At 55.7% G+C, this 19,001-nt stretch overlaps 1 protein-coding gene across 3 annotated transcripts in view; it reads right to left on the reverse strand.

Moving 5' to 3' along the window:
- The window catches only part of PRKCZ (protein kinase C zeta), a 100,017-nt gene that overhangs the window by 1,850 nt on the left and 79,166 nt on the right, over positions 1–19,001 (reverse strand). For all 3 annotated transcript variants that reach the window (XM_027565153.1, XM_027565156.1, XM_027565154.1), the window contains 10 exons: positions 18,529–18,610; positions 17,038–17,090; positions 15,831–16,019; positions 12,807–12,904; positions 5,309–5,395; positions 3,804–3,939; positions 3,530–3,617; positions 2,322–2,441; positions 1,409–1,488; positions 975–1,064 (listed from right to left, as the gene is read on the reverse strand). In XM_027565153.1, coding sequence (XP_027420954.1) covers positions 975–1,064; positions 1,409–1,488; positions 2,322–2,441; positions 3,530–3,617; positions 3,804–3,939; positions 5,309–5,395; positions 12,807–12,904; positions 15,831–16,019; positions 17,038–17,090; positions 18,529–18,610 — 1,023 coding nt within the window. The remainder of the gene's footprint in view (positions 1–974; positions 1,065–1,408; positions 1,489–2,321; positions 2,442–3,529; positions 3,618–3,803; positions 3,940–5,308; positions 5,396–12,806; positions 12,905–15,830; positions 16,020–17,037; positions 17,091–18,528; positions 18,611–19,001) is intronic.

Here is a 19,001-nt window from a genome sequence, read left to right on the forward strand (position 1 = left end):
CCTTCCCTTGGAGGGTCCTGAGTGAGCCAGCCTGGAAACCCCTGCCTGGGTGGGGCCTCCACGTGACCAGGTTGGAGACATGGAACTGTCCCAAGGTCCCTGTAGGGAGAGAGCTCCAGCCAAGTCAGAAATAAGCCTCCAGTCCACTTCAGCTCACCCTGTCTTTGCATTGTGGGGCCAGGGCCCTTAGGAACACCACTTATGGCAACAAAAGCAAACTGGGCCTGGAAGGTTGAAACAGGTCCTATAAGTTTGGGGGATTTGGGAAGCTGAACACACAAGTTCTGCTAATGAAGTTGGTGCAGGAAATGAGAATGTCACAGAGATGAATCCCCCAGTCCCGCCCGGTAGTGTCAGGGCTGAGGCCAGCACACCCAGGCCACCTGGAGAGGCACACCTATCTCTCTCACCCAGGGGATGCAGGAGGGGGGTGCGGAACAGAGGGGATGGGTGGACCCCACTGGCAGAAGGGGGCTACCAGTGTGTGTATGTGCATGCATGCAGGTGCCCACACACCCATGTGCACACTGCGATCCCAGGGCCCCGGGTGGCAGCACTGGGGGTGGGAGAAGGCCCAGACCCAGAAGGTTGAGTCCCCAGGACTGGGTGGGTCAAGGGCCACTGTAGGGGGAGGGGCCACAGCGCACCTAGGTGTCTAGTTGGGACTAGCTAGATGGTTAAGTGGAAGTATCTGTGAGCTGACTCAGGGCGTGGACATGGAGCTCAATCAATGGGTGTATGGCTGTGCTCATCCACCCAAACACACCCCCACAGGACACCCAGCACAGCATGAATTGGACACCCCAGCAAGGCTGCTCTCAGGACCTTCAGGAAGCACTGCCACCAGGGCCTTGTCACAGCCCGCCTCCTTGTTCTCAATCAGTGTTTCCCAATGCACCCCCATTTCCACCCATCCTGCCCCCTGGAGGCCCCTGCCCCCCAGGGAGGTGGGTATCAGGTTCCAACCACTTTACCAGGTCCCAGTCTATACTGCGGAAGAAGGCGTGAGACTTGATATCAGAAAATCCAGTCTGCGGCCGGCAGCCAAGCCTCTCCTTGGGGTCCTGGGGGGTCAGAGTTCAAATGAGGACAAGTCAGCACAGAGTAGGGCAGCCCTACTCAGTAGCGGGTGTTAAACAGCATCAGCAAACCATCCATGGCCGGCCCCCGACCCAGGTGAAACTGCTTCCTCCCAACAGGTTAAGCTCCTTCAGGAAATGCCTCCTTGGCATAGTATCTCCTCATTATCTTTTGTCAAGTGTGAATAAGCAGCCATAGGACCACCAAGGAAGGAAGCAGAGTCACACCCACGTCCAGCACTGAACTAGCAGACCAGGTGGTAAAGCCTCAACCCCAGTAGCTGAGGAAGGGCTGCAGCCATGGCCGCTGGGGTGCCACAGGGGCGTACCTTGTTTAAAAATCCTTTCAACACGTGGGAGGCCTTGACGGACAGGAACCGGGGGATCCGGATGGGCTTCTCCAGGATGACTGCAGGACCGGAGGAGAGAGTTGTTCCTTCTGCTGCCCCTCCTCCAGCTCCCCCTCCCCACCCCCAGCCTGTCAGCTCTTCCCAGCAGCCTGCAAGGTACTGGGAACCTTTTCCGGGAGAGAGGGTCGCAGCAGTCACGGTGGCCTGGGCCTCTTCCTGCACCCCAGCAGGGTCTCCAAGCCTCAGAGGCCCTGGTGCCCATAATCAGGCATGCTCATGATCAGGGATGAACCAACGGCAGCTCAGCTGGTCCTGTCTTCCCACGTCCACAGGCGCAAGACAACACTGGGACACCTTCCCCATCCACAGGCACAAGAGGGCACTGTGGGACAGCCTCCCCAGGTCCACAGGCACAAGAGGGCACTATGGGACAGCCTCCCCATGTCCACAGGCACAAGAGGGCACTATGGGACAGCCTCCCCACGTCCACAGGCGCAGGAGGGCACTGTGGGGACAGCCTCCCCACGTCCACAGGCGCAGGAGGGCACTGTGGGGACAGCCTGGGTCAACATCCTGGGGGCAGTCAGTTCTGCTCCAGGGGCCCAGATGGCAAGGAGCTGAGGCTGAGCACAGCCCCCGCTGGGACTCAGGTGCACACCGGAGGTGGGGAGAAGGGGGCCTGGACTAAATCAGGACAGATTCTTTCTCATGGATGTGAAAAAGCAGTATCCTCCTGCCCACCATGCTTTGCTCCCTGAGAGCCAGTAGTGGACAGGTGGCCCCACCTAGTCTATGGCAGCCACAGCAACCAGTCAGGAGACTCTTTCACCCCCACTTCTAAAAGGGGAAAACACACAGGGCATGGAGGGAATAGGACATATGGCCCACGCACCTTGGAAAAGGTAGTCTTCAGTGTTCATGTCGGGGTTGTCAGTGATGATGTCGAAGGGGGAGCGGCCTGCCATCATCTCGAACATCAGCACGCCCAGCGCCCACCAGTCCACGCTGAACCCTGAGGGAGAGCCAGGCTGGTCAGGCCAGGATTCTCCATTTGTGCTATCCAGTCACAGGCAACAGCTGTGACCTGGGCCTGGACCACAGCTGAGGCTGGGTGTCCCCAGCATCTCCAGGTGGCCTGGCCTCCACTCTGTCCACCGTCTTGGCGGTTGTAAAGCTGTCTTCATGTGAAGGAAGCCCAGGGACAGCCAGCCGCCCCCGATGTCCAAAGGTGTGAAGCTCTGTCACACAGAGGACCCCCATCCTGGGAGGGCTATAGACTCTGCTCTGGACCATGGCTGCTGTCCATCCTCCTTGTTTGGTTATTAAGTGACTTCAATTGTACTGGCCTCCCGGGTGCCCAGGGATCTGAGGGGGAAGAGAACCTGCCCACCCTGCTACCCCCCAATTTCAATGGCAAAGAAAATATGTGGAACTATTTGAAAGAGTACTTGTGATGGGAAAACAGCAGAACCCAAAAATACAAGGGGTGTGCACACACAGACACGTATGTACATATGTTCTGATCTCATTTTCATTTCACACCCAGAGGAGGGTGTGGATGTACTCCAGTGTCACAGGGGCTGTGGGTGGTTCTGGTGGGTTTGGGGAACCCACACTCGTGGGCGGCACCAGTGGCTTGGGACCCCTGCTTGGGGCCTGTCTTTGCATTGTCTTCTTCCCAAGCCTTTTGGGCTCCATGACCAGAGGGATCCTGTCCAGTGACCTCCCCAGGGGACACTCAGGTGGACACATGGGACAACAGCTGGGACTGAGGCCAGGTGATGACCTGGGGCTGGACAAAGTAAGGGTGTGTGTTTTAGTGGAATTTGGTCAGGAAACCCTCTTCCTGGCAGCTGGGCCCGCTCCCCAGAGACCCTGGTTAGGACCCCGGCAGGGTTAGCCCCACTAGGATTGCCTCCTTCCCTCTGTGCTCCATCACAGAGTCTCCGGCAGAGGCAGCTCCCAGGGCTCAGGGTGTCCTGGTCCACTTCCGACTCAGATCCAAGTCCCTGGGCAAAGGAGGGTCTCAGGGCGTGGGGTGTCTGGGTGTCCTGGTCCACTCCAGCCTCAGAGCTGAGTGCCTGTCCCACCCGTGCTCACCATACTCTTCTCCGCGCAGGATTTCAGGGGCGATGTAGTTCGGGGTTCCGCAGAAAGTGCTTGTTGTATCACCAGGGCCCAGGCCTTCCTGTGGGGACAAAGCCAATTACCAGGAGGGAGGGCACCCCCAGACACGCCCCCACTAGTGGGAGAATGCAGAGGACTGTGGTCATGTGGAGGTGCCGGAGACCAGGCATGGGTGAGATGGTGCGGACGCCAGGCTGGCCATGACTCTGGGAGGCGGGCGGGTAGGAGCAGTGGGCGGGATGCTCACCTTGCACATGCCATAGTCCGTCAGCTTGATGTGGCCATCGGCGTCAAGGAGGACATTGTCCAGCTTCAGGTCCCGGTAGATAATCCCTCTCTCGTGCAGGAAGTTGAGTGCGATACAAATTTCAGCAGCATAGAACCTGGGGAAGGGGCAACACCTGTCATCAGCAGAGATAACCCAACCAGTAACCTGGACAGGAGGACACAAGACCTTGGAATTCTCTACTGATGAGCTCATGGGCCAATAGGACTGGGCAAGACACACGTGGGCCCACAGGACCGGGAAAGACAGGCAGCATCCCTATGGTCAGGGAGACACAACCCAAACCTACCATGAGACACCACCTCACACCTACCAAGACAGCCACTATACAACAGGCCCCCCATCCCTTCGAACAGAAAATGACAAGGGCTGGCAAGGATGTGGAGAAACTGCAACCCTCATGCACTGCTGGTTGGGATGTAAAATGGTGCAGCTGCTGTGGAAAATAGCTTGGAAGGTCCTCAGAACATTAAAAATAGAATTATCATGTGACCCAGCAATTCCACTTCTGTGAATAACTCGAAAGAATTGAAAACAGGGGCTCAAATGGGTATTTGTACCCCCTTGTTCACAGCAGTACTATTCACAGTAGCTAAATCATGGAAGCAACCCAAGTGTTCGTCAAAAGATGAGGATAAAATGTGGCCCATTCCTGTGATAGAATAGGATCCAGCCTTGGAAAGGGAGGAGGTGCCGACACTGACACCTGCTCCAATGTAGATGGACCTTAGGACATGACACGGAGTGAAACAAACCAGATGCAGGAGGATGCATCCTATGTGATTCCACTTCTCTGAGGTCCCTGGAGGAGTCAGAGTCACAGAGACAAAGTAGGAGTGTGTGGGTTGAGGGAGGGGATGTGGAATGAGTGTTTTATGGGGACAGAGCTTCGGTCCAGGAAGAGGAGAAAGTCCTGGCAATGAAAGTCCTGGAGACGAAAGTCCTGGAGATGGTGTTGGGCATGGCTGCACAGCAATGTGAATGTGCCTGATGCCACTGGCTGTGCACTTAAAAATGGTTGAGGTGGGAATTTTATGTTATGCATATTTTTCCACAATTAAAAAAGGAGAACATGAGCATGTGGGGTTCTTGATTTATTACTTGCCTCTCCCCAAAAAGGACCTATGGTGACTCACAGTGCCACGTGGAATTATTTTTAAGTGAGGAAATGAGGAAAAGGGAAAAAAGTATGGGAAAACAGGAAAGAGATGTGTATGGGGTGGAAATAAATGCCCCACCCACCTGTGAGGTCGAGGCTGCAGGGGGGAGGGGGTGGCCAATGTGGTCAGTGTCCCTGAGAATCATTTAATAACAAAGATCATCCTGCTGAGGCCGGATGGCATCACTGCGTACACTGAGCGCCGAGGGTCAGGACCAAGGCCGGGTCACTCCCAGGACCCTCCAGGCTGTGGCCTGGCCTCCCCTGCCCCTCCCCCCACCCCCGTGCCTGCCCCAGCTGCACCCACCTGGCGTGCTCCTCGGGCAGCTTCCTCTGCCTCTGCATGTGGAACATGAGGTCGCCCCCGTTGACGTACTCGATGACCAGGAACAACCTGCAGGATACACAGGCTAGGGTTACCCTTGTCCTGAGAGGCCCAGGCAGGCGGCGACCAGACCATCCAACTCTGGGGTCAGTGGCAGGAGCCCCTCAGCTCTGATCCTGATGAAATAAAACTTGGGAGAGAAACTCTTGTCGACCACTCATGTCATTCAACACAGTTATTTACTCTCCCAATGATGCCTTTAGAGGGCTTCCCTGGTGGCTTAGATGGTAAAGAATCCACCTGCAATGTGGGTGACCTGGGTTCGATCCCTGGGTTGGGAAGATCTCCTGGAGAAAAGAACTGCTTCCCACTCTAGTATTCTGACCCGGAGAATTCCATGGACAGAAGAGCCTGGCAAGCTACAGTCCACGGGGCTGCAAAGAGTCAGACACGACTGAGTGACTTTCACTTTTCACTTTCAATGATGCCTGGCCTGCCTTTGGAGTAAAAATGTAAAAATAAAGCAGGGCTGGTGGCCGGGGGCTCACTGGGGCTGGGAGGGCACTATGTGGCTGGTTGCTATGGAAGGCCTCCCCAGGGAGCAGAGGCCTGGATGGTGCGTAGGAAGAGGTGGAGGAGGGCAAAGCTGAGGGACCACCCTGCAAGGAGAGGGGCCCAGCTCAGCTGGAGAAGCCAGAAGGGCGGGTGCACCAGCTGGGGGACATCAGTGACCCTCTGGCCACTGTCTGGGTGGACCTGGGGCAGGGAGATGGGTAGGCTGAAGGAGACGAGGTGCTCAGCCTCCTGGTGTAGCTGGCCTGGAGGGCCTGAGGCAGAGCCCACAAAATGGCCAGTGGGGTAAGCAGTCAGGAGGGGAAGGGCTGGGTGGAACCATGGGAGGGTCCCATGCACCCCTCCTGTGGGACCCACCCCAAGATGCGGGTCCAGAGTAAGAGGGTCCAACACGCTGACTTGGCCACTGGGAATCTGCAATGCTAAGGGCCTCCCAGAGGAGGGTGGGGCTGCTGGCTGGAGGGGCCTGTGATTGACAGGCCTCTAGGAGGGTGGGGCAGCAGGGTGGGTGGGGGTGCTGGTGGGAGGGCCCTGTGATTGACAGGCCTCTAGGAGGGTGGGGGTGCTGGTGGGAGAGGCCTGTGATTGACAGGCCCATTCTCTGGAGGCAGGCAGGGCTCTTCAGGTCCCTAAACAATTTACCTTGTGGTTTCTTTCCTTGATAGGATCCTCCTCACATTTAATAAGGTTCTATTTTCAAAATTAAATTCACACACGAATTCCCTGAAATGCCCTGCTGAGGCCAGCTTGTGGATTTTTAGGTAACAGTTCCTCTGGGTATGGAGAGGGGCGGCTTTCAGAGAGTCGAGAGCACAGAGGGAGCCCTTCTGAGCACTGGCAGCCCGTCTGCATCACCGGTGCGATGATGGCGATGCCCAACACGTGGAGCATGTGAACAAGCTACAGACCGCCTACCAAGCCTGTGATCACATATTTACACAAGAAACAATTCCTAAACGCACACAGCAGACATGGAGACTGAGGACTGAGTACTGGGGGAGCAGCCAGAGCTTTCCATGTGGTCCTGCAGGGCGGGACGGCTCTCATGCTTGGAGAGGGCCCAGTGACCCTGACCCTGACACTGGGCGGTCTGCACTGTAGCTAAGTTTTACTCACACGTTTGCCTGTGGCTGCTTTCACGCTACAACAGAGGTGAGAGACGGAAAAGGCTTGCCGATGTGGCACAAACAGGACAAGGATGGCTGCACAGCCCCCACAGACCTTTGCGCGCTGTTCCAACATGTGTGCACGTTGAACCCTGGCAGCCACCCTGGGCGAAACGTGCAGGTGCTCAAGCCCTGGGGAGAGGCCCAAGGCCTCGCCACTAAAAAACAAGAGCGTTTATTCAGAACACTGTGACTTCAAAGAACAGGACGAGATTTGCCACGGTGATCAGGGATGGCGCTGCCCCAGGAGACGTGTCCACCCTACGTGGATATTCCCCAGGGAATGGACGGTGGCCGCCCACATGGACAGAAAGAAGTGCCATCTTGGAGCTGGTGACAGACACCAACATGAGGCCTCGGGGAGCAGAAGAGATGTTTAAAACCCGAGAAAAGTAGCAGCAATGGTGGCTTCCTCTCTGGATCTGGAGGAAAGCCTATAACAGGGGTTTCACAGAAGCCATGTGACTGCAGTGGACACGGAGGCACACTTGGCTGGTCTGTGACTGCCACCTGGGGCCCCGGGGCTCAGGTAAGTCGCTGATCAAGGAATTCATTTAATCCGCAACACTGATCAGCTGTAACAACAGGGCAGAGTGGGTTTTTTGTTTTTCTTATTTTTTTGGCCATGCCATGTGGCACATGGGTCCCCAGTTCCCTAATATTTTTTTCCTTTTACAGATAAACATTAACACTACTTTTGACATTAAAAAAAAAATGTATCCTGGAGTCTAGTTGACTTACGATGTCGTCTTAGTTTAGGTGTACTACCTTCAACATTTCTGTGGAGCAAACCCCTCAGGAGCCACCAGGGGCTGATTCACTCCGATGATGACGCTTCAAGTGACTCCGATAAGCTGGCTGCTGTGACAAACACCCCAATGTCCATGGCCGAGCACAGCCAAGGGCCCGTCTCCGGGCTCAACTGGCTCTGCCCGTGAGCCCCAGATTGCATGGCTTGGTTGGCACGTGTGTGATGCCAGGACAGGAAAGAAGCCTCCCCCAGGGCCGAGACAGCAGGTCACGTTTCCTTAGTACTTAACTAAATGTACAGAATATAGTAAAAACTCACAGAACAGGATTAATCAAGAGCTGGAGACAGAAAGGGGCGTAAACACCACAGTCCACTCCTGGGCCAGAGACCAGGGCAGGAGCCAGGCTGCAGAGTGGGGGCCAGAGATGCTACCCACCTGACCCCTCACCCAGGATAAACCTGGAATGCCGGCCCCTCTGAGGGCTGAGGTGCCAGGGGGCAGGAGGGGACCACCTGAGCGCTTTCCTCATCTCAGGGCCAAGTCAGCCCAGCCTCCCTCCCCTATAGGGTAGATTACCAGCCTCACTCAGAGGGGACCCAGATGACACGGGACAGTGCTGAGATCAAGAGTAATGCCACCAGCATCTGACCACACCCACTCCCCAACCCGTGTCTGTCGATAAGGCTTTACTGGAACACTGCCTGCGTCCGTCTGCACCCCAGTGAGTAGCTGTCATAGAGACCATGTGGCCCTCAAAGGTGATGCTACTATCTGGTCTTCTGAGAAAAAGTGCTGATCCCCGGTATAAAAAAATAGTAAGAACACAGTTCTCACAACTCTCACAAAATGTCAGGTGCTGTTCTAAGCACACCTGTGTATGAAACTTAACCCAAGAACTTCATGGTAGGTTCTAGGGGTTTTCTTATTTTAGACAGGTACATTGAGATGCTGGGAGGTCAAGTAATTTTCCCAGGACTACAGGTACTGTCTATGAGATCCGATACTGGGTGGCTTGGAGGAATCCAGAACCCACACCTGGAGCCCCACTTCCAGGTATAAACCCCCCAACCACAGGGTGGCCACCCCCGTCCCCCTGAAGCTAGGGGACAGAAGAAAGGAACAGAGGAAGCAGACAAGGGCCTGGGCTTCTGATAATGAAGGACAGACAAAAAAGGAGGTCAAAAGCCAAAGGGGCATCTCAGGATGGACCAGGCTTGTTCCCAAAGAAAACACAGATCAGAAACGCTTGGCAACCCCTGGACCCACATGGTCAGAACCTGGTCCCTGACTCAGAAGGATGCTCACATGATCCTGCTTGCTCACTGTGAGCAAGCAGACCAGACAGAGACCACAGCTCAGGGACAGATACTGACAGGAAATTGATGACACCGGCCCAGAGAAACCTCCTTCTGGATGAGAGGACAAACAAGCCTCCAGCTCCCCGTAAAGGACGTGTGCCCACCACACCACCCAACACATGTCCGAGTTCCAGGGCGAGTGCGACTGGGCTGAGTCCAGCTCAAATGCAGGTGCCCTCACATGTGAAGGATGCCTGGAACATGAAACGCACGTTCACAGGAGACATGCCTGATGATGAAATCAGGCAAAGTAGGAGAGACCAAAACAGCGGAGCAGCTGCAGAAGGACACTGAGGATATCACTACCTAGAAAATGTGAAAAGTACAGCGAGCAAAACTGGGCAGCAGGGAAGCCACCTTCTGAAATGCCCTTCTCCCCACGTGCGCCCTCATGCTGAGACCCTAGCCCATGGGGTCGGGGCTGCACGTGGACCATTTCAGGGGATCTGCATGGAGAACAGAGGCTGACGTGGCTCCGCCCACACCCGCTGTCACTCAGCACCCCGCTTTCTATTCTGAGTTTAAATTATGACAGGAACAAATGCTCTACCTTTTGAAAGTACTATGACTCATGCTCCTAGGGAGGGGGCACCTGGCCTCTCAAGGTCAAAGCTGATTCCTCTCGGGGTCACAGCCTCTTGTGCAGGTTCTTGCATCGCAGCCGCTGGTGTGTCCTGTGAGTGCTTCCGCCATCTCCAGGGCCCCCAGGAACCAGTTCTCCCCAACCCCCATCAGGAGTAGGTGATCAGGCTGGACCCTGTGTCTGCTCACTGCAGACCCACCTGCTCCTCTTCTGATAACTGCTCATAAGAAGCTGGGTCTTATTCGCCAGGTTTTTGCTGCTGGGAGCCCACGGGCACAGCTCTGCTTGAGCAGGTGTCCACCGTTTGGCAGCACTGCAAGGACTCAGTGGGCCCCTGGCTCCACAGCAGGCGCTCGGGGGCAGACAACTCATGAGGAGCCTGGAGGAGGTGGTGCAGCAGCCAGCAGGTGCCCCGGCCACATCCCCACAGCCGTGCTGAATGCCGTAGGCCTTGCTGCCCCCTGCAGTGTCCACTCTGGTCTGTGTGGGGGTCCTGGTGGCTGCACTTGTCAGATGCTTTCTCTGGGGGGGTTCTATGTCAACAATGCCATCCACAGACTTGCAAAGGAGGTCTGCCCCGTGCAGACCCCTCCCGGCCCCCCAGCCAGCTCTGCACTGGGCATCTGTCCATCCCAAGGTCCCCATCAGCCAACATGTGCAGGACCTGGAACTCCTGTGGGCACGTCATGACCTCTTACTATTTTCTCATTAATCAGACAGTCAAGCAAACTCTGACATACGCTCACTGTGCCTCTTTACCGAGAATATGGCTGCACTTAGAGAATCATCCTTTAACACTATGACTGCCCATGAGGTGCCAGGATCAACCAACTGCTCAAAGCATGCCTGGCCCAGTTCTTAGGGAGTTCATACTGAGGGGCTGGGTCCAAGAAGGCACCGAGAAACAGCCTGGGAAAGACACCTGCCCCAACCATCCAGGTTTCAGGTGCTTCTAGAGGTTACTGCCGGGCTCTGTACCGTTGGGCTTCCCTGGTGGCTCAGAGGTCAAAGCGTCTGTCTGCAATGCGGGAGATCTGGGTTCGATCCCTGGGTCGGGAAAATCCCCTAGAGAAGGAAATGGCAACCCACTCCAGTATTCTTGCCTGGAGAATCCCATGGACAGAAGAGCCTGGTAGGCTACAGTCCACGGGGTCGTAAAGAGTCGGGCACAACTGAGCAACTTCACTTTCACTTTCTGTAATGTTAGAGGCAAGGAAACTAGATACAGACGATAACTGCTCCAGGGTGCCTCCCAGCTATGGTGCTGAAGGCTCTATATGAGTCTTCTCACGGCGGTCTGGAAAGGCAGTATCATGCGTGCCTGTATCGTGGGGATCACACAGGAGTGATCCTAACTTTAATGCACCTGGGAGCATGTGAACTGGAGGGTTGCCAGGGCGTGAGCTCAGAGGGTGCCATGCTCCCAGCAACAAAGCTGTAAGTGAGGCTGAAATATCTGACCCCTGTCTGTCCACACTCTTCATGTTCCATGTAGTAAAGTTAACAGAACATCACAGTGAAACCCGTTTTAGAATCCATTTAGAAAGAGTGAAGTCAGGAGCACTCCCTCTCTAGGGTCTGTCCCATATCCCAGAGACCGGTCAGGGCCAAACAGAGGCGTGGAGAGTACACCAGACACAAGTCCCAGGCTCTCCATGCACCCTGGGCCGGGGAAGAAGAGGTGAGGAAAGGGCTGCGCGGCAAAGATGGACAGACTGGGATGGAGCCTGGTCGCAGGGCCTCATCCACACGCCTAGGAGCCTGGATGTTTCCCAGAAACAACTGGGAAAGTGGTCAGAAGTCTCAGATCCGTGTTTTCAAACACGGCTCGGTTTCTGCATGGGGGAAGTGACAACCTGGTGCCCCAGGGACCGGATGCCCCGAGAGGCTGTGGCCAGGATTCAAGGGGAGGAAACAGAGGTGGCTGAGACCCTCTCAGGAGGCAGAATCACTGAGCTTGGGGACAGGGCTGGGGGACATCTGCAGACCCGGGGAAAGGCCAGTTCTGTGGGAACAGGGGGTTGGAGATGGGGGAGGTGAGGGGGCACACGGGGGCGGGGGTGACTCACTGCTCGTTACAGGGGACCCTGAGCAGAGACAGTGAGCACAGTGGGGCTGAGACCGCCCTGCTACACGCCGACTCCAGTGGAGTCACTGGCTCCCTGCGCTGATGCGAACCCTCCCCAAATGGTGAGCTTGCCTCACGCGATCACGCTGCAGAAACACTGCATCTGCCCTGGACACCTGCTGCTTACTGGGAGCCTGGGATTTGGCATGTGTTAGGTAGAGGTGCCTACATGACTCACCCCAGGTTTCACGATTCCTTTCAGAGGAATTCAAGGAGTCCCGTGGGACCCCATGCGGAGGGACTCCGGCCAGTGCACGCTTGGGTTCCTCCCAACTTTACCTCGAGCATCTTTGCCTTTTGCCAATTTTGCTTTATACCCTTTCCCGGAAGTAAGTCTCAGTCTTGAATTCAACATTGTGTTAAGTCCTGTGAGTTCTCCTAAGTCACTGAACCTGTGGGTGGGCCCTGAGGACTCTGACCCAGAACACAGTACTTTTTCAAATAAAACAAATTGTGTAAGTTCAAGTCATCTGGCCAAGAAAATTCCAAATTGAGTATATGCTGAATGTCATAGACCAGTAGTTCCAACCATTTTAAAGCAGAAATCTAACACATACAAAGCTTTTAAGTGAAGGTCCTGGTGTTTATTACTTTACTGCACTATCAGTGAGACCCACAAGTACAGAGACAGACCTCCCACTCACAGGGCCATACCAGCATCCAATCCCACACTTGTATCCCATACAGTGGGATGTGCTCAATAAATATTTTGCAAATAGAATCAAAGAATTTAGCTTCATTTGTATGAAATTCAAGTCATATGACACCAGCTGAGAACAAAGTTAAGTGATGAACCAAAAAGCTTCGACACTTGCAAACGGGAGGGCCCCACAGATAAGAGCGGAAACCTCACGCCAACTCAGCCTCTCCGCAGTTCAGACTAGAGAGCAGCAGAATCCCAGAAACACCCCTTATCTTACCGACTTGTTGTCTGGAAGCAGGAGTGTAAGCCGACCAAGAAAGGGTTGCTGGATGCCTGCTCAAACACGTGCTTCTCTGTCTGTACCCAGTCAATATCCTGAAATAGAAGCCAGGGAGTGTGAGTACTTCACAGACATCCTGGGGAAGGGGAGGCAAGAGAGGAACTCTGCCAACTCTGCTTGAGGGGAGACAACGCAGAGAGGAAAGAAAACTCCCACTGAGACATTCTCCATCCCCACCACTGTCCCCGTTACCATCTGCCACCTTCACTGTCATCACCATCATCCTCACCACCACCACCACCACCACCATCACCCTCACCACCACCGCCCTGACCACCATCTCCATCCCCACCAGCATCACCACCACAATCACCAACTCTATTACCATCAGGATCATGACTCATCAGTTATCACCATTTCTACCAAAGCACCACTAAAGCCACCATCACCAGCTGTGAGCTGGCCTCATGTGTTGCCCATGGTGCCGTGGAAGGTTCATATTATCATCTCCACTGAAGACGGGAGGAACAGAGAGTGGAGGATTCCCCACACCCCACACTCATCTCCCAAGCACCAGCTCCCACAATCGGACTGTCTCCCTCACAGTCCACGCTGAAACCTGGAGAAAAGTCAGCTTGACAGTCCCAGCTTTGGTTCCATTCCAACCGGAGAAAGAGCTGCATGAGGCCCAGGCCCCCATATTCCCTAAGTTAAACCCCTTCTTTCAGGGAAAGTGAGAGGGAATGAGATGTGTTCAGAGTAGCCTGCCTTCCCCCAAGGAATTTGGGAAAAATTAGCAAACTCTCAGTGAGCACACATTTGGAGGGCCAAAGATCATCTGGGTTCCTCATCCTAGGCTGGGTCTTGATCCCTCTGACCTCTATACCCCACGAAGAGATGCTCTGGGAGGAATGGCTTCATCTAACCAGCCCTACCCAGCCCAGCTCTGCTTGCTCATGTGATGGCCACCTGGCATCTCCACTCAGAGTCTCAAATGCAGAGCCAGCCTTAAACACAGCCCTCAACCGTCCCTGTCTGTTCTCTAAGGCACCTGGCCACCCAGGTGCTCAGGAAGGAAACCTCAGTGGGTGCACGATACCCCCTCCCCCACATGGAGGCCAAACCGCCCCCACCCCTGGTCTGCCTTCCTCCCGCCTGCTGGACTCCCCAGGCTGTTGTAACAAAATGCCACAGAGTGCTGGGCTTTAACACTCCAGATTGCATCCTCTCGTTGCTTTGAGGCAGAAGCCTGAGCTCAGGTGTGGGCAGGGCCACGCTCTCTCCCAGGTGCCCACGGAGGGTCGTTCCTGCACCTCCAGGGGTCTCTGGCTCCTCTCTACCTCCCTCTTAACAGCTTCACTGTGTCTTTCCTTCTTTCTGTCTCAAATTTTCCCCTGCTTTTCTCTAAAAGGACATTTGTCCCTGGATTTAGGGCCCCTCCAGATAATCTAGAATGACCATCCCAGGATCCGTAATCACTTCTTGCCAAATAAGGTCCTGCTCACAGGTTCCAGGGATCAGATGCGGGCCACTCCTCAGTCCATCGACCAGGACCCAGGCCCGGGGCCACAGGATGGCAGAGTCTCACAAATGCACACAGCTGGCCCCTCTGCCAACTCCTAGTGTCTCATTCTCCTGAGACCACCTCAAAGTCCAGGCTCCAGCCCTGGCCCTGGCTATGTGATGATGCCAGGATCAACCACAGCAGTAACCCTCCCTGGAGACCTCTCCTCTCAGCATTCTAGAAAGTGCCCCACCCCCAAAGACACCATCAATCCTCCAGCCAGCTGTGCACTGGGCGGGGACTTGGAATCACCTTGCAGGGCTGTGACCAGCAGTGAAGACGCTGGGCCCCACACCTCCCCGAGGCTCCGCTTCCTCAGCTGAGAGGTAGGTTGCACCAGCTCAGTTGTGAGCTTAGCACCAGGGGCTGGCGGCCAGCTGGGCGGTGTGTGCACTGCCAAATGCACTTGCTGGGAGGGCAGGTGGGGACATGGTGAAGCCCTGGCTCTGCCCTCTGAGCTGCAAGCCTGGGCAGCCCTGCCGTGGCCCCCACTCCACGTGTATCAAGTCGTCTCACAGTGACATCATCATTGCTCCCTCTGAAGTCACTCTGCTTCTAAGGGACGTAACCCCCATTCAGGGGTCAAAGAATAGATCAAAAGTACACAGAGCCAAGAAGCCCATGAAAAGGTGCTGAATGCCTGTCAAAGCCACTAAACACCCGCTAGGACAGCAATAATCAAAAAAGAGAACACAGCCAGTATCGGCAAGAATGGGCAGAAGTGGGCCCTCGTGGCAGAACACAGCCAGTATCGACAAGAACGGGCAGAAGCGGGCCCTCGTGCATTGCTGGTGGGAATGTAAAATGACACAGGGGAAGACGGTTCAGTTGTTCCTCAGAGCGAAACACAAGATGACCCTACGACCTGGCAGTCCCCTCCCAGGTGAACACCCAGAGGAGTAAAAACAGGGACTCAGCTGCACAGACGTTTACGGCAGCCGGAAATGGAGACAAGCCATGTGCTCATCAGGGACGGACACACACGCCAAACGGGGCCTGTCCGTAATACAGAACACAGCTGAGGCCTAGAAGAGACGGAGGTGTGCCGCGCCTCGATACACTTGGGTGGACCATGAGAACGAGATGCTCCGTCAGAGAAGCCAGACACAGAAGGTCCCACAGCGCATGGTTTACATCCATTTACATGTAGCGTCCAGAACAGGCAAATGCACAGAGACAGAAGTGGCCGGGCGGCTGTGGGGCTGGAAGAGACCGGGGAAAGACTGCTCATGGGAGGAAACGTCGCGGGCTGGGCGGTAGCCATGGTTACCCAATACCGTGAATGTGCTAAAAGTCACTAAACTGTACACTGGAAAGCGGTAAAAGCGCACATTCTGTTCTGTGCGCGTACTTGCACGCAGAGGAGCAGACAGGGAGGCCTGGTGTGCTGCAGGCCGTGTGTCGCAGAGCTGGACACAACTTGGCAACTGAACAAGTGGGAACAGATGCAGTCTCACCTCATCGTCATGGACCAGCTCCTTCTTTACCACCTTCATGGCGTAGACCTGGTCGTTCTTCTTCAGCCGCACCAGCAGGACCTTGGCGTAGCTCCCGCGCCCGATGACCCTGATCAGGTCGAAGTCCTGCAGCCCGAGCCCCTGAGATATCTTGATCCCGTCCATCCCGTCGATGACTGGCTTGAGGTCCTGATGGGGGTGGACAAGATACGAGGAAGCGGGAAGGGACTCATCATCCCCCATGCCCTCCCCACCCAGGAGCAGGCCCCTAGAGCTTCTGATGGAAGGAGCAGAGATCCAGGAGCCATCACCAGTCACAGGTGGCCCCTCTGTGAGCCAGGAGGGATGCTCAGGGCCAGCCTGCCCTGACTGCTGAGGAAGTGACCATGGGCTCACACACCCCAGGGCCATTGGTGCTGGGATCAGCTCACCTGGCCCTCCCCAGGGGGCACAAAGCATAACCTGCTAATGCCTCGGGAGACCCGCCACAGCAAGCGTCACTAGAAGCGACCGTCGATGGCAGGGAAAGGCCACGTGCGCCCCTCCTGAGGACTCTCTGAAGAGGGTTCTGTACTGGAGGAAAGGTAACTGAGTGCTCCTGACTCATTCCAGACACAGACGACCAGGAGAAAGAGCTCAAGTCCAGAGGGGACAAGGACCTTGGGAAAGGTGTGGCCTCCCCAGGTGCTGCGAGGAGGTTCAGTGGATGGAAGCTCCTGCTGGAACCGCCCTCGCACGGGACCAAACTTCTCAGAGCCTCATTTATCACCCAGAGTCAAACTGTGCTGTTGTGGTTGGTAATATAAAGTCCCTACTTGTTCAAGGGCCCCATTCCTGGCGCGGAGCTCCTAACCCCAGGGGGTTCCGGGTGCAGAGAGCCAGCAAAATGTCCCTTTGTCATGTTAACGAACCGCCTCGAGGGAAGCCTCTAGGTCACCTGAGGGTATGGCTGGTTGCCAGGGGAACCAGTCCTGGGATTAGAGGGTCAGTCCCACCTCCTGTCCGGCAATTGCCTCTGTGCTAAATGTCTCTTAAGACTTTGCAGACCTGTGACCCTGACGCCTTGGTGTATGCAATCCCTGATGCCCACCAGGCCGCGTCTCCCCGGAGACTCGTAGTTCACCTTTAAGTTCCCACAGTGGCCCCAGAAATGAGCTGACGGACCTCTATAACAGAGACAGACACCGACGAGCCACTTTCTACTCACCTCAGCATCATCTTTAATGTTGTCATGTTTCCGGGTTGAAGAAATATAAGCAACTGGTGAAGAGGAAGGAAAAAGGTGGGGGGGGGTCACAGGCATCATCAGGGATGTGGCCCAGGACCCAGGGACCCCATGGCCTCTGGCCCTCTGTGGACACGCAGTGCCGGGCCAGGCCAGGCCCCCTGCTGCTCAGGGGGCAGGCCTGGAGCAGCTGCTTCTGCCCCAACTAGAGACTCGGGAGAACAGTTTCTAGAGCCCACCCCCACCTGCCGACTCTCAGCTTCTGGGGCTGAGGCCTGGGAATCTGCATTTGTGACAACTTTCCCTCATGGTTCTTCTAGAAGTTAGCGGGCAGAAGGGTTTGATGTCGAGCCTTCCAGTCTCTGTTCTCAGCGTGTGCAGATGGGTGGGTAGACAGGTGGGCAGGTGGATGGATCGTGGGTGGATGGTGTGTGGATGGTGGGGGTGGATGGTGGGTGGGTGGATGTGTGTGGATGGTGGGTGGGTGGATGTGTGTGGATGGTGGGGGTGGGTGGAGAGTGAGTGGAAGTGTGTGTGGGGATGGTGGGGGTGGGTGGTGGGTGGATGTGTGTGGATGGTGGATGTGTGTGGATGGTGGGTAGGTGGACGTGTGGGGGTAGATTGTAGGTGGACGTGTGCGGATGGTGGGTGGGTGGACGTGTGTGGGTGGTGGGGGTGGGTGGTGGTTGGACGTGTGGGGGTGGATGGCAGGTGGAGTATGTGGATGGTGGGTGGGTGGACAGTGAGTAGACGTGTGCGGATGGTGGGGGCGGATGGTGGGTGGATGTGTGTGGATGGTGGGGGTGGGTGGAGAGTGAGTGGACATGTGTGGATGGTGGGGGTGGATGGTGGGTGGATGTGTGTGGATGGTGGGGGTGGGTGGAGAGTGAGTGGACGTGTGTGGATGTGGGTGGACAGGTGGGTGGTGCGTGGGAGTCTCCTTTACATAAGGTGCTGTACTGCTTTGTGCTCTGTGGCCTCACATCACCCCTCGGGAAGGAACAAGTGTTTATCGAGTGAGGCCTAGGCTCTCGTACACCCTTGTGACTATGCACAGAACTGCAGAAGCTCAGAGCAGGGCCAAGGGTCAAAATGGAATCAAAATTGCTCTCTGAATGCTTCTTAGCATAAAAAAAAAAAAAAAAATTCTGTACAACCAAAAAAAACAAACCTACTGAAACCCAAGAACTATGCAATACTGAGCATGGCAGACCTTTCCAGAGACGAGTATCTGTGGTGGCCACTGCATTAGAGCCTCATAGAACTCCCGAGGTTGGAACAGAGGGAACCCCAGCCCCAACCCCGACTCCCATGGGCAGCAGCACAGAGATGTGGGCGCCCAGGGCAGGCCAGCCTGCCCACTCCTGCTCTGGAGAGGCCGCCCCAGCCCTGCAGCGAGCGGCCATGCTCACAGGCTCTGTGGGAGAGAGGAGGATCTAGAAAGGGTTCTGGGGGTGGGAGCAGCAGCCCTACTTCCATCGCTCTCCTCGGAGGGAAGGTCCACGTCGTCGCTCTTGTCGTCCACTGCAGGCTCCTGGGAAGGCATGACGGAATCCTGCAAAGACACAGGCCGAGTGACCAGGCAGCACCACACGGGGCTTCTGGAGACACTGCATGACCGGGACTCACCTGTCACATACACTGTGACGTCACAACACACGTCATTCACCTGTTACAGCATCGCCCTGAACATGGCAAGATGAGTACTGAAATTACCTGCGTTTCCACAGGCGGAGGTGGCCGCTTAGCCTTCAGGCTCCACTCTTCTAGCAGGCGCTTATAAAATGTGTCTTTTCACATAGTAACACTTAGTCCTGTCAGCCCTGCCCTCATCACACAGCGGCCGCAGTCAGGCCCTGGCTCCAGCTTCCACGGCTGACATCACAATTGAGGCAGCTCCCTATTGGTGGACCCTGGGGCCCCAGTAATGCTGGGGGACTCCTGGG

The sequence above is a fragment of the Bos indicus x Bos taurus genome, chromosome 16 (genome assembly GCF_003369695.1).
Source record: "Bos indicus x Bos taurus breed Angus x Brahman F1 hybrid chromosome 16, Bos_hybrid_MaternalHap_v2.0, whole genome shotgun sequence".
Lineage (NCBI taxonomy): Eukaryota > Metazoa > Chordata > Mammalia > Artiodactyla > Bovidae > Bos > Bos indicus x Bos taurus.